The 11989-nt window shown below is 41.4% G+C and overlaps 1 protein-coding gene across 1 annotated transcript; it reads right to left on the bottom strand.

Annotated features, from left to right (window-relative positions):
* Positions 1 to 742: 742 nt before the first annotated feature.
* On the bottom strand, positions 743 to 8204 carry UQCRB (ubiquinol-cytochrome c reductase binding protein). Its single transcript, XM_081503119.1, has 4 exons — positions 8157 to 8204; positions 5032 to 5103; positions 4029 to 4195; positions 743 to 3372 (listed from the first exon to the last, which is right to left on the bottom strand). The coding sequence occupies exons 1-4, from the start codon at positions 8173 to 8175 to the stop codon at positions 3295 to 3297; spliced, it is 336 nt and encodes a 111-aa protein (XP_081359245.1). The 5' UTR covers positions 8176 to 8204; the 3' UTR covers positions 743 to 3294.
* Between the last annotated feature and the right edge of the window lie 3785 nt (positions 8205 to 11989).

Below are 11989 nucleotides of genomic sequence, written 5' to 3' on the forward strand. Positions count from 1 at the left end.
TCTCTTCCTTCACCCTCATCAAGAAGCTCTTTAGTTCCTCTTCACTTTCTGCCATTAGAGTGGTTATCATCTGCTAGTCTGAGGTTATTGATGGTCCTCTCGCCTATCTTGATTCCAGCTTGTAACTCATCCAGTCTGGCATTTCTCATCATGTGCTCAGTGTATAGGTTAAATAAACAGGGTGACAGCAGACAGCCCTGTTGTACTCCTTTCCTGAACCAATCAGTTGTTTCGAACAGGGTTCTAATTGTTGCTTCTTTATATATATATATATATGTATGTGTATATATATAATTAACAAGCCCAATTTCTTCTTCCATACAATAGTTGTAATCATATCTATGTCAGAAGGTTGCAGGGAGGATTAAGAGACAACATATGAACAGTGTCGCTACAAGATTGATACTCCATCAATCAATACTAGTTCATCCTAACAATAAGTGCATAAATAAAAAATACAGACCCAGGATGCTTTGTTCCTAAAATAATGACTCATTTCATAAACTGCTTCATTTTACAGCTGAGACGTCCATCTTTAAAGGATAATGATTGCCTAAATAGTTGGCATCTAGTTTCTAGTTTACTGGCACACCATGTTTTAAATATATGCATAAGGAATTAGAAGCTGAGTCTTGTAAAACAAATAATTATCTTTTTTGACTTATAGATACAATTTCATAGGCATGTATAAAAATTTTCTTCAAAATAGTTAGAATACTAACAGAACAATGATTCAATTGAATAATGTTAGCAGAAATTTCTCAGGGATTTATTTTGAAATTACATTTTTGGCATTTATGCCAAAATAGGCAAGTGTATTAAAATACAAAGTTAAGCAAATAATACATTTTTTTCGACTGTAGGAGAGATATAGTCAGAATCCAGAATAACACTTTAGTTTGTCATAATACATAACCCACTCAAATACTAACGAGCTTTCTGGAATCTATGCTAAAAATTAACAACCTTGTAACAATTCAGTTCTTCCTCCTTGCTCAATTGTTAACATATACAAAGAACTTTCTTAGCAAAATATAGTTCAGAGGCACCATCTGACCTGAGATCTCAGATTATAACATGTTGTGGCTTTTAATAGGAGGAACACCAGTATAACCAGAATTTAAACAAATTATGGCAAATAAATTAAAATATATGTATTTTAACATCTTTAGACTTTATTAGGTGTTCCTTATACAGTCATCTGGTATGTTTAAGGAGTGAGCAATCATATAAAAGGAAATATGGTCAAAACTGATTGAAGTAATAAAATCCTGAAACTAAATAACATCTCATAATTCATTGCACAGCATATATTAGATTTCATTACATCAGTATATAGCTTAGTAGTAAATTCTCCCGATGGCCATAAACCTCATAAGGTGTTGTCATCCTGAAAAATGAAGGGGAGGGAGTCGGGGGTACAGAACAGATAAATCTTCAGTAGTGATGGTGCTGCATCCCTTTAAGTAGTCACGCTGTAGCGCATCACCACCTAGTGGCCGAATCTAGTACCTCACTCTAATAAAGGAATCGTGCCCGTTTAAAGTGAAACGTTTGTCAGAATTTTATCTCACTGCGATAAAAATATATGTCGAATGTACACACCCACTTTTGATTGTTTCAGGAATTTTAACTACAGGCATACCTCCTTTAATAGGCTTCACATGTTTTTTTTTTTAACAAATGGAAGGTTTGTGGCAACTCTGTCCAGCATGTTTATTGGTGCCAATTCCCAACAGCATTTGGAACTCATGTCTTTGTGACATTTTGGCAATTCTTGAAATATTTCAAACTTATTGTATTTGTTATGATGATCAGTGATTTCTGATGTTATTAGTATAACTTACTGAAGGCTTAGATGATGGTTAGGATTTTTTAGCAAGAAAGTATCTTTTAGTTAAGGTACATACATTGGTTTTTTAAAGCACAGTGCTACTACCCACTTAATTGTACAGTTGTAATTTTTACATGCACTGGGAAACCAAAAACTGTGTGACTCACTTTATTATAGTATTTGCTTTATTGTGGTGGTCTGGATTTGAACTCACTGTATCTCTGGGGCATGCCTCTGTAATACAAAAATTGTTTTTCACAGTTTTGTTCTACAAGGTAAGATCCCAATCAGAGATGGTCTACCACACACAGCACTAGCTTGTGGAAGACTGTAGACTGCAGGCCTAGACTGCAGGTTCCACAATTCCTTTCCCTACTTGCTGTGGTTTTGTGTTCTCACTTTCACCAACGTAAGCGTTTTACAATTTAGTGGTGGGGATGATGACATTATAGAATGGTTCTAACATGTATTAAAAAAAGTTGGACTACAGCTTTAAGTATCATTACTATCCAATGCTTATAATAGATCTTTTTTTTTTTGGCCGCACCCCTAAGCATGTAGAATCTTAGGTTCCCTGACCAAGGATTGAACCTGTGCCCTCTGCAATGTAAGTGTGGCATCTTAACCACCGGATTGCCAGGGGAGTCCCACAATAGACTTTAATGATCATTTCCTAAGCGGAAAAGTCACTGGGAGCTGAAAAAAGTGTCTTGCCTATTGCCTACTTTTTATTTTGTTATACATATTAGCACAGGAGCACATATCTATATAACTTATACAGACCCATATTGGGATTAAATACATAATTTTTTAAAAAAGCAAAATTTATTTGGACAACAGTAGTTGATAATGGCTCTTTCCCAATCCTGGCAAACTAGGGGGTGAGTCCTCTTTCCTTTCATTAACTTTCGAAGTCTGAGAGCCAGTCTGCTGCGCTGTTTATGTATGTTATGCTAAGTCGCTTCAGTTGTGTCTGACTCTGTGATCTTATGGACTGTAGCCCACCAGGATCAAGTCCATGGGGATTCTCCAGGCAAGAATACTGGATGGAGTGGGTTGCCATTTCCTTCTCCAGGGGACCTTCCCAACCCAGGGATTGAACCTGCATTTCTTATGTCTCCTGCACTGGCAAGAGGATTCTTGACGACTAGCGCCACCCTGGAAGCCCTGTGCTATTCACTTCAGATAAAATAAAGTCCCTGGTACTAGTTTCTTGCTCCATTCTATCCTTGCAAGGGAGGCCCTGCTGGGGCTTCGAGTTATCTTGCTAATCTACAGTAGCAACATAAATTCAGTAGTTATTCAGAATAAGGTTTAGAATTCCAAAACTCCAACAATTATGATATTTATTTAAAGAAATACATTTACAGCCCAAATAGTTCTACATTGTACATTTCAGGTTTAACCAACTTCATAAAAATACTTGAGAACAGCTCTATCCACAGATTTAGACTACTAAATTATTTCTTTGCCCATTCTTCTCTCTCTTTCCTTTCCCGAATAACCTCTTTCAGATATGGTTCAAGGTAGAATTTATCCTAAAGAATGAACAAAAGAAAAATATTATATGCCACCATCACATATTGATATATCCCAAATATTCAACAGGTCTTAAACAACAAAAGAAATCTACAAAACTTATTTCCAACTTAAGAAAATATATTCTCAAGCAGACTAAAAACTCTGCTTTTCATTTATGTAAAATGCCACAAAAATACTGTAATAAGCTGTTCTGATAGGTTATCAGAGGGTCTGTCAAAGAGAAAGGAATGAGAGTCTACAAGGTTTGGCCTAGTTTCAGTGCAGTCCAAGGGGTGAGGGATTGCTTCAGAGTCCTTTCCAGGAGCCAGAAAGCCACTAAACGGGCCAGTCACATAAACACCACCCTTTCTTTATCTGAGCAGAAAGCAGAGTGCACGGGCAGAACATGGCCTGGGACGGAGAAGACCTGGATTCTACTCCTGGATCTCTATCTCAGGGATGTGTTTAGTGATTTGGAAAGTCACTTCATCTCTAGATCTCAATGTGTTTATTTCCAAAACACAGCTAACATTTGCTCTACTAACCTCACAAGACTATCATAAGGATATCAATCTGACACAACTTTAAGAACTCTAAAGCACTATACAAATGAATGTGTTGTTTCTAATATTCAACCCTTAATGGCCAACATTATACACAAAAGCTGTCTTACCTCCTCATATTTTGTCCACTGCTCTTTAGGCAGGATCTGCTGCCTCATGCTGAGGTCCAGTGCTCTCTTAATGCGAAATACTCTGTCGTTATAAACGTTCTCAGGAAGCCTTCTTATGGCTTCTTTTACATCGTCATTCTCATGTATTGTGTCATCTCGCATTAAGCCTATGGTAAAAAACAAAGTTAGAATGAATATGCATCTTGAAAATAACTTTTTAAAAAATAAGTAAAATTTTGACTTATAACTTAAGTCATTAACTTGGGTGATACATCAAGAATTAGTTATGATGGAAACTCAATGCCATTTCACACACAATAATGGGTTATTTAATGGATTATTTCTTAAATGGCACTGTGCAAACAATTACTCCTTTAAAATATATTTCCACAAAGTTCACATTTTCTCTACAGTAATTTTAAAAACATTTAAAATGTCTACGTTGTTTTTAAACACATATCAGTAAACCACATCTCTACTTTATTATAGTTTGTAATTCTGAGCTCAAGGAATTAAAGAACCTTAAAATTGACAGTGTACTAAGGAACCATTAACATTTAATGATGCTTCCATCAGGCTTCAATTACAAAAGATGAAGTTCACCACAAAGTATAAAGTTCTAAAAAAAAAGTTCAGAAATCAACTAACTGTAAAGATGGCAGACAATTTTAACATTTGAAAAATCTCTACTTTCAAAGTTCACATAACTTAAATTTTAAAATGCTAAGGAGAGGAGCTGAGAGAGGGAACATATAGTAAGGAAAATGTTCTGCTCTCATATTTCAAGAACATAAATCATGTCCACCTCATACATTTGGGACAATTCTATCCCTCTCTTCTCAATAATAAAAAGGAAATGGATTTAACAATAAAATGTGACTTAATTTTAAAATTTAACGTACACAGGTACAAACAGTTCATGTATTCTGAGGATCCATAATAACTCCTACAAAAGCACTATACTCAGAAAAAGAAGAAAACGAAAGAAAGTACAAAAACTCACCCAGTTTATTGAACCCGGCAGCGTTGTAATACCATTTTCGAATACCCTCCAGCCACCTGCTTGATGCTGAAACTGATATTGTCACACTATTAATTGCTAACAATCCCACTTAAGAGAACGCAAACACAGGAATTTCATTTAAAAGCATATACTCTATATATTGTAGATAAAAACTGCTTACTTTGTCTATCAGCAAAAGCGATTGCAGGTAAAAATTGGACAGTAAGGGAAAAGGATAAACTCAAACACCTGAAAGACCTATAGGTATGATTACAGTCCCTCACAATCTGCAAGGGATTGATTTCAGGACTCCCCTCAGATATCAAACTCCAAGAGGCTCAATATATATAAAAAAAATATATATATATATATATAAAAAATGGTACAGTGTTTGCATATAATCCAAGCACGTCTTCCTACTTTAAATCTTCTCTGGGCTGTGCTTAGTCACTCAGTTGTGTATGACACTTTGCGACCCTATATGGATTGTAGCCTGCCAGGCTCCTCTGTCCCTCAGATTTTCCAGGAAAGAGTACTGGAGTGGGTTGCCATTTCCTCCTCCATGCAAACGTCCCAACCCAGAGATCAAACCCGCATCTCTTGAGTCTCCTGAGGGATTCTTTACTACCACTGCCACCTTAATACAATGTAAGAGTGATGTAAATAGGTGTAAATACAAAATAAATGCTATGTAAATAGATGGCTGAGAGAAGCAGTTCAAGTTTTGTTTTTTTGAACTTTGTGAAATTTTTTTTCAAAATATTTTCCATCAGGAGGTTGGCTGAATCCTCCAGTGTGGAACCGGTGGACACGGAGGGCCAACTGTACTGCCACTCCAGCTTTTCAAAGTCAAGCATCCCATTCCTTCATGTCCCCTTGCTGCTGTTAGAATTGAAGGAGTGGGGGATGGAAAAGAAACTGGGAACTTCTCCATCATTTGCAATTTCAGAAATAGGTTACAGGAAATAACTCTAAACTTTTCAAGGGAGTTGGAGTTCTATGAAAAGATGAGATTTCGGATACACTAGCAGATCTAAATGACCCCCATCTTCCAAAACTTTTATTTTAATTACTTTTATTTCACTTGGCTACTCTCCTTAAAAATATATGTATTTCTGGGAGGGTTTTGATCCCATATGGACTAGTAAGAGAAGCACATTTCCCTCTTCCCCAGCAGCTAACTTTCCATGGAGGGAATGAATATTTCAAAGTGTATGAGGAGAAACAGGTAATGTTAAAACTCCTTCCGAAACAGAACTGAACTTGATGGGTTACCCAGTAGGAGCTAAAGGCAACATGACAGTGCCTGATGTTTACGGGAGAGATGTGGTACAGAAGGGGAGATACGGAAAGTTTAAATTTTCTTTTAAAATTTTGTCTTAGGGATAGCCCCTAACCAAGGAAGGAAAGCAAACTCTCTTTTGATTCAACCTCTTAGACATCACAGCTTTGGTAACTCTCTTTGGAAATTAAGCACCAGGTATATAATGTTGCTTCTAAAGTAACAATTAACAAAGCGTCAACAATCTACAGACACACTTGTAGGAGACAATTACTTGTAAACATATTTACCAGTGATGGTAATGATGATTAATATTCACTGAACACTTATGGTGTGCCAGGCACTATTCTATTTGTTTTACTACCATGTGCCCTGGTGGCTCAGATGGTAAAGTGTCTGCCCGCAGTGCGGGAGACCTCGGTTCGATCCCCAGGTCGGGAAGATCCCCTGGAGAAGGAAATGGCAACCCACTCCAGTACTCTTGCCTAGAAAATTCCATGGATGGAGGAGCCTGGTGGGCTACAGTTCATGGGGTCGCAAAGAGTCGGACACGACTGAGCGACTTCACTTTCACCATGCGCGAGTTACTTACAACCCGCCCATCCTTGCAAAACAGCAATAAGTATTACATAAATTATCCCATCCAAGGTCAGAGGCAGCCAGTGATGGAACCGAGGCCAGGTCTATGTAGTTTGCAAACACAGCACTGAAGCACAATGTCTTCAGTAGTTGTCTAGTTAAGGAAATAATGAATTTTTAAATGTCTCCACCACTCCCCGAAAGCTGAATGTCATTTAGGTTAACGAATTTTTCTGGCAATCTGGTGTTTCCTAATAGCTTCACAACTGCTGAGGGTACAGAAATAGGGGCCAACATTTTTTTTTAAAAAAGCTAGGAGGTATGTGTGTGTTCAGCCGCCTGCGACTGAAAAAGCTAGAGGGTGGTGGGGTGTGTGTGTGTGTGTTCAGTCGCCTGCGACTCTTTGCGACCCCACGGACTGTAGCCCACCAGGCTCCACTGTCTACGGAATTTTTCAAGCAATACTGGAGCGGGTTGCCATTTCCTACTCCACAGGATCTTCCCCACCAGGGGTTCCAACCTGCGTCTCCTGCACTGGCAGGCGGGTTAGGGATTAACAAAAAGGGGGGGGGGGAAGGAGGGGGGAGGGACTGTATTTTTTTCACGTTGTTTAAATATTCCAGTAATATCTGCGTCCTATTCCATAATAAACACATCTGTTCCAATAACTAGAATAGAGGCAAGTGTCTCCAAATCCAAAGACCGAGTGGATGTTTCAGATAAGCCAAAGTTATTAAACTGAAGCTTCGCCGTAACCCTCACTCAGCTGCCTCTAATTCCGTTTGAGAAGCGCAGAGGTGCAGCGAGGCTTCCAGTCCTGTTTCCTCCGGCCACCTCGCCTCAGTTATCTTACCAGCCTACAAGGAAAACTGACACTGTCCTCCTCGCGCTGACAGAGCGGACCTAGCTAATGCACACGACAGCGCTTAGCTCACAGTAAACGCTCGGTTCGCTTGGGTTGAGAGCCACTAATTATCTCCTGGTGCCCTTGAACTTCTTCTAAGGTCGAGAGGAGAAGGGCTCAGAGCTCGAGCATCCGGAGCGCCAGGGCTTTGGGGGCCACCGCGGGGACCTTCACCAACGGCCGGCCCTGGAGACTGAAACGGGGTGGGCCCAAGGGGTCTCTGAGGAGGGCTGGAGCCGCCTCCTTCCCTCCCGCCACAAACCTGGCCTTTTAGACCGAGCATAGGGAGAGGAGCAAGTTGCTGCGAGAATAAAAAGTTGAGCGCGCCGATGCCCGCCAGGCAGGCCGCCCCTCACTTACCAGCTGGCCGACCCGCCATGTTGACCTGACACAGAAGCGTTGCCTTCTGGGTAAGTCCTAGAGGTCGAGCGGGGCCCAGGGCGCAGGCGCGTTGCGTCACGTCGCGAGGCGCGTGGGGGCGTGGAGACGCTCGCGCAGGCGCAGTTCTTGCGGCCGGCCTTTGGCCTCTGAGGTCCTGCACTTGTCGGTCACGATTATGCTAATCACGTAGGCGTGGAACCGCGCCACGTTCCCTGCGACAAGATGGGAAAAAACACTAGGCGAGGAATTAGAACTAGAGAAGGAAATGGCAACCCGCTCCAGTATTCTCGCCTGGAGAATCCCATGGACAGAGGAGCCGACGGTCCGTAGGGTCGCAAAGAGTCGGACACGACTGAAGCGATTTAGCACGCACGCAGGCAAGGAATTAGAACACCAGATCTTTAGCCTGGCTTCTGTTACTGACGAGTTCTGAGAGGTTGGTTAGTAATAACTGCGCCCTTTGTGTCAAGCAACACGCTAAGCGTTTTATGGACTTATTTTCATTTCATTCTAAACCTAAAAGATAAATACTGTGATTGTACCCATTTTAGAGAAGGGGAAACTGAAGCTCTGAAAGGTTGCATAAATTGTCCAAGGGCACTTAAACTAGGAGGAATCCAGATTCACCTTCCAGAATCTGAGACTCTAGATAAAGTGTTGTTGTTCAGTTGCTAAATCCTGTCTAACTCTTTTGCAACCCCATGGGCTAAATCCCAGTCAGGCTCCTCTGTCCCTGGAAGTTCCAGGCAGGAATACTGGAGTGAGTTGCCATTTCCTGTCTCCACAGGATTTTCTCGACCCAGGGATCGAACTTGTGTCTCCTGCATTGGCAGCCAGATTCTATACCACTGAGCCACCAGGGAAGCCCCACAGATACAACTTTGGCACTCCTTAATTCTAGGGCCATATGCTACACCACTGATCCAGGGGAAACTAACCCTCTCTCACCTTCAGTTTCTTCAGGTGAAGTTCTACATCAAGCTATTTCAGTGGCAGTCTTGTTGAGAAAAACAATTTAATACTAAATTTGAACTGTAGCAGAATTTTAATGCAATTTTAAGGTAAAAGTACATTTTAAAGGTTTCAGTCCAACTTAAGTCTAAAGTATAAAAAACTAGGGACAGCAGGATCACAAATTGTTGAGGTAGAAGAATTTTACTAAAGATTGCAGAACAGAATAATTGGTTAATTTGTGGGTAAGGCAGGCAGAGGGGACAAGTCAGACCGTCTCTTGACACCTTTTATCAAAATAAACTCCAGGTGTATTAAAGAGATTTAAAAGTATTTAAAAAAAAAAAACCCAAAATACCCTAGAGACAAAACAGAGGGGGTTGGACATCAGTTCAGTTCAGTTCAGTCGCTCAGTCGTGTCCGACTCTTGGCAACCCCATGAACCACAGCACGCCAGGCCTCTCTGTCCATCACCAACTCCCAGAGTCCACCCAAACCCATGTCCATTGAGTCGGTGATGCCATCCAACCATCTTATCTTCTGTCGTCCCCTTCTCCTCCCGCCCCCAGTCTTTCCCAGCATCAGGGTCTTTTCAAATGAGTCAGCTCTTCGCATCAGGTGGCCAAAGTATTGGAGTTTCAGCTTCAACATCAGTCCTTCCAATGAACACTCAGGACTGATCTCCTTTAGGATGCACTGGTTGGATCTCCTTGCAGTCCAAGGGACTCTCAAGAGTCTTCTCCAACACCACAGTTCAAAAGCATCAATTCTTCGGCACTCAGCCTTCTTCACACTCCAACTCTCACATCCGTACATGACCACTGGAAAAACCATAGCCTTGACTAGATGGACCTTTGTTGACAAAGTGATGTCTCTGCTTTTTAATATGCTGTCTAGGTAGGTCATAACTTTCCTTCCTAGGAGTAAACATTTGAATTTCATGGCTGCAGTCACCATCTGCAGTGATTTTGGAGCCCAGAAAAATAAAATCAGCCACTGTTTCCACTGTTTGCCCATCTATTTGCCATGAAGTGATGGGACCGGATGCCATGATCTTAGTTTTTTGAATGTTGAGCTTTAACCCAACTTTTTAACTCTCTTCTTTCACTTTCAAGAGGCCCTTTAGTTCTTCTTCACTTTCTGCCATAAAGGTGGTGTCATCTGCATATCTGAGGTTACTGATATTTCTCCCGGCAATCTTGATTCCAGCTTGTGCTTCATCCAGCCCAGCGTTTCTCATGATGTACTCTGCATATAAATTAAATAAGCAGGGTGACAACATACAGGCTTGACGTACTCCTTTTCCTATTTGGAACCAGTCTGTCGTTCCATGTCCAGTTCTAACTGTTGCTTCCTGACCTGCATACAGGTTTCTCAAGAGGCAGGTCAGGTGGTCTGGTATTTCCATCTGTTTAAGAATTTTCCATAGTTTGTTGTGATCCACACAGTCAAAGGCTTTGGCATAGTCAATAAAGCAGAAATAGATGTTTTTTCTGGAACTCTCTTGCTTTTTCGATGAGTCATGAATTTGAGCAAACTCTGGGAGACATTGGAGGACAGAGGAGACTGGTGAACTGCAGTCTATTGGGTTGCCGAGTCGGACACAACTTAGTGACTGAACAATAGGGATTAATCCTAGAGAGCCTGGACATTTGCTGATAGCCATTAGAATTGATTAAAAAATCATTTTTGATTTTCCATCTGGCATATGGGAGGATTGCACTTCTCTGTCCTTAAACATAGGCAAGCCTATTTGATGCTTTGACCAAGAAAAATGTGAGACATTTTTAAGAGCGATTTTTCACATTCCTTTCCCCTTCCATAGATGGGCTACATTCCAGACATGGTTGAAGCTCCAGCAACCTCCGTCACTCGGATAATGTGGAACAGAAACTGTTTGGCCCCAAGTTGGACATATGTGAGATTAAAAACGTCTCTGGCTCTAAATCATATGTGGTTTTAGGGTTGTTCATTACAGCAGCATAGCTAGCCTATTCTGCTGCTGCTGCTGCTGCTGCTAAGTCGCTTCAGTCGTGTCCGACTCTGTGCGACCCCATAGACGGCAGCCCACCAGGCTCCGCCGTCCCTGGGATTCTCCAGGCAAGAATACTGGAGTGGATTGCCATTTCCTTCTCCAGTGCATGAAAGGGAAAAGTGAAAGTGAAGTCGCTCAGTCGTATCCGACTCTTAGCGACCCCATGGACTGTAGCCTACCAGGCTCCTCCGTCCATGGGATTTTCCAGGCAAGAGTACTGGAGTGGGGTGCCATTGCCTTCTCCGAGCCTGTTCTGAGTGGGTATTTAATTAAGGCAAAATGAAGTTCTGAGCCTTAGAAAGACCAGGCAGTTTGGTTCCATGCTATGCCTCCTGGCTGAACCTTCTTCCACGTTTTTTTTTTTTTTTTAATAATTTATTGTTGGTTGCACTGGGTCTTCATTGCTGTGAGTGGGCTTTCTCTAGTTGTGGAGAACATGGGCTTCTCTTGTTGCAGAGCACAGGTTCTACAGCTCCCAGGCTATAGACCGTGGGCTTAGTAGTTGTGGTGCATGGGCTTAATTGCTCCACCACATCTATCTTTCTGGACCAGGGATTGAACCTGTGTCCCCTGCATTAGCAGGCAGACTCTTATCCACTGTACCACCAGGGAAGTCCTTGTGTTCCCTGTTTATTGAGCTCATCTGTTAGAGAACTCCATGAAGACATGTATCCATGCCACACTCACCACTGTGTTCTAATCTGTTGAGGGAATGAATAAAGTACATTAATAGGAAGACCCTGACCAATTACGAGTTTAGTTTCTCAGTTTCAGGACATCCAGCACACAGAACCCCAACACACAACTAACTACCCCTAAAGTTAAG

The sequence above is a fragment of the Giraffa tippelskirchi genome, chromosome 6 (genome assembly GCF_054371585.1).
Source record: "Giraffa tippelskirchi isolate mGirTip1 chromosome 6, T2T-mGirTip1v1.2.pri, whole genome shotgun sequence".
Lineage (NCBI taxonomy): Eukaryota > Metazoa > Chordata > Mammalia > Artiodactyla > Giraffidae > Giraffa > Giraffa tippelskirchi.

What these genes read in the sequence shown, in the direction of transcription:
- UQCRB (XM_081503119.1), bottom strand. An exon ending in TGCCGGGTTCAATAAACTGG is followed by an intron (nt 4,196 to 5,031) that starts GTGAGTTTTTGT and finishes TTTTTACCATAG; the next exon opens with GCTTAATGCGAGATGACACA. An exon ending in AGTGGACAAAATATGAGGAG is followed by an intron (nt 3,373 to 4,028) that starts GTAAGACAGCTT and finishes TTCATTCTTTAG; the next exon opens with GATAAATTCTACCTTGAACC.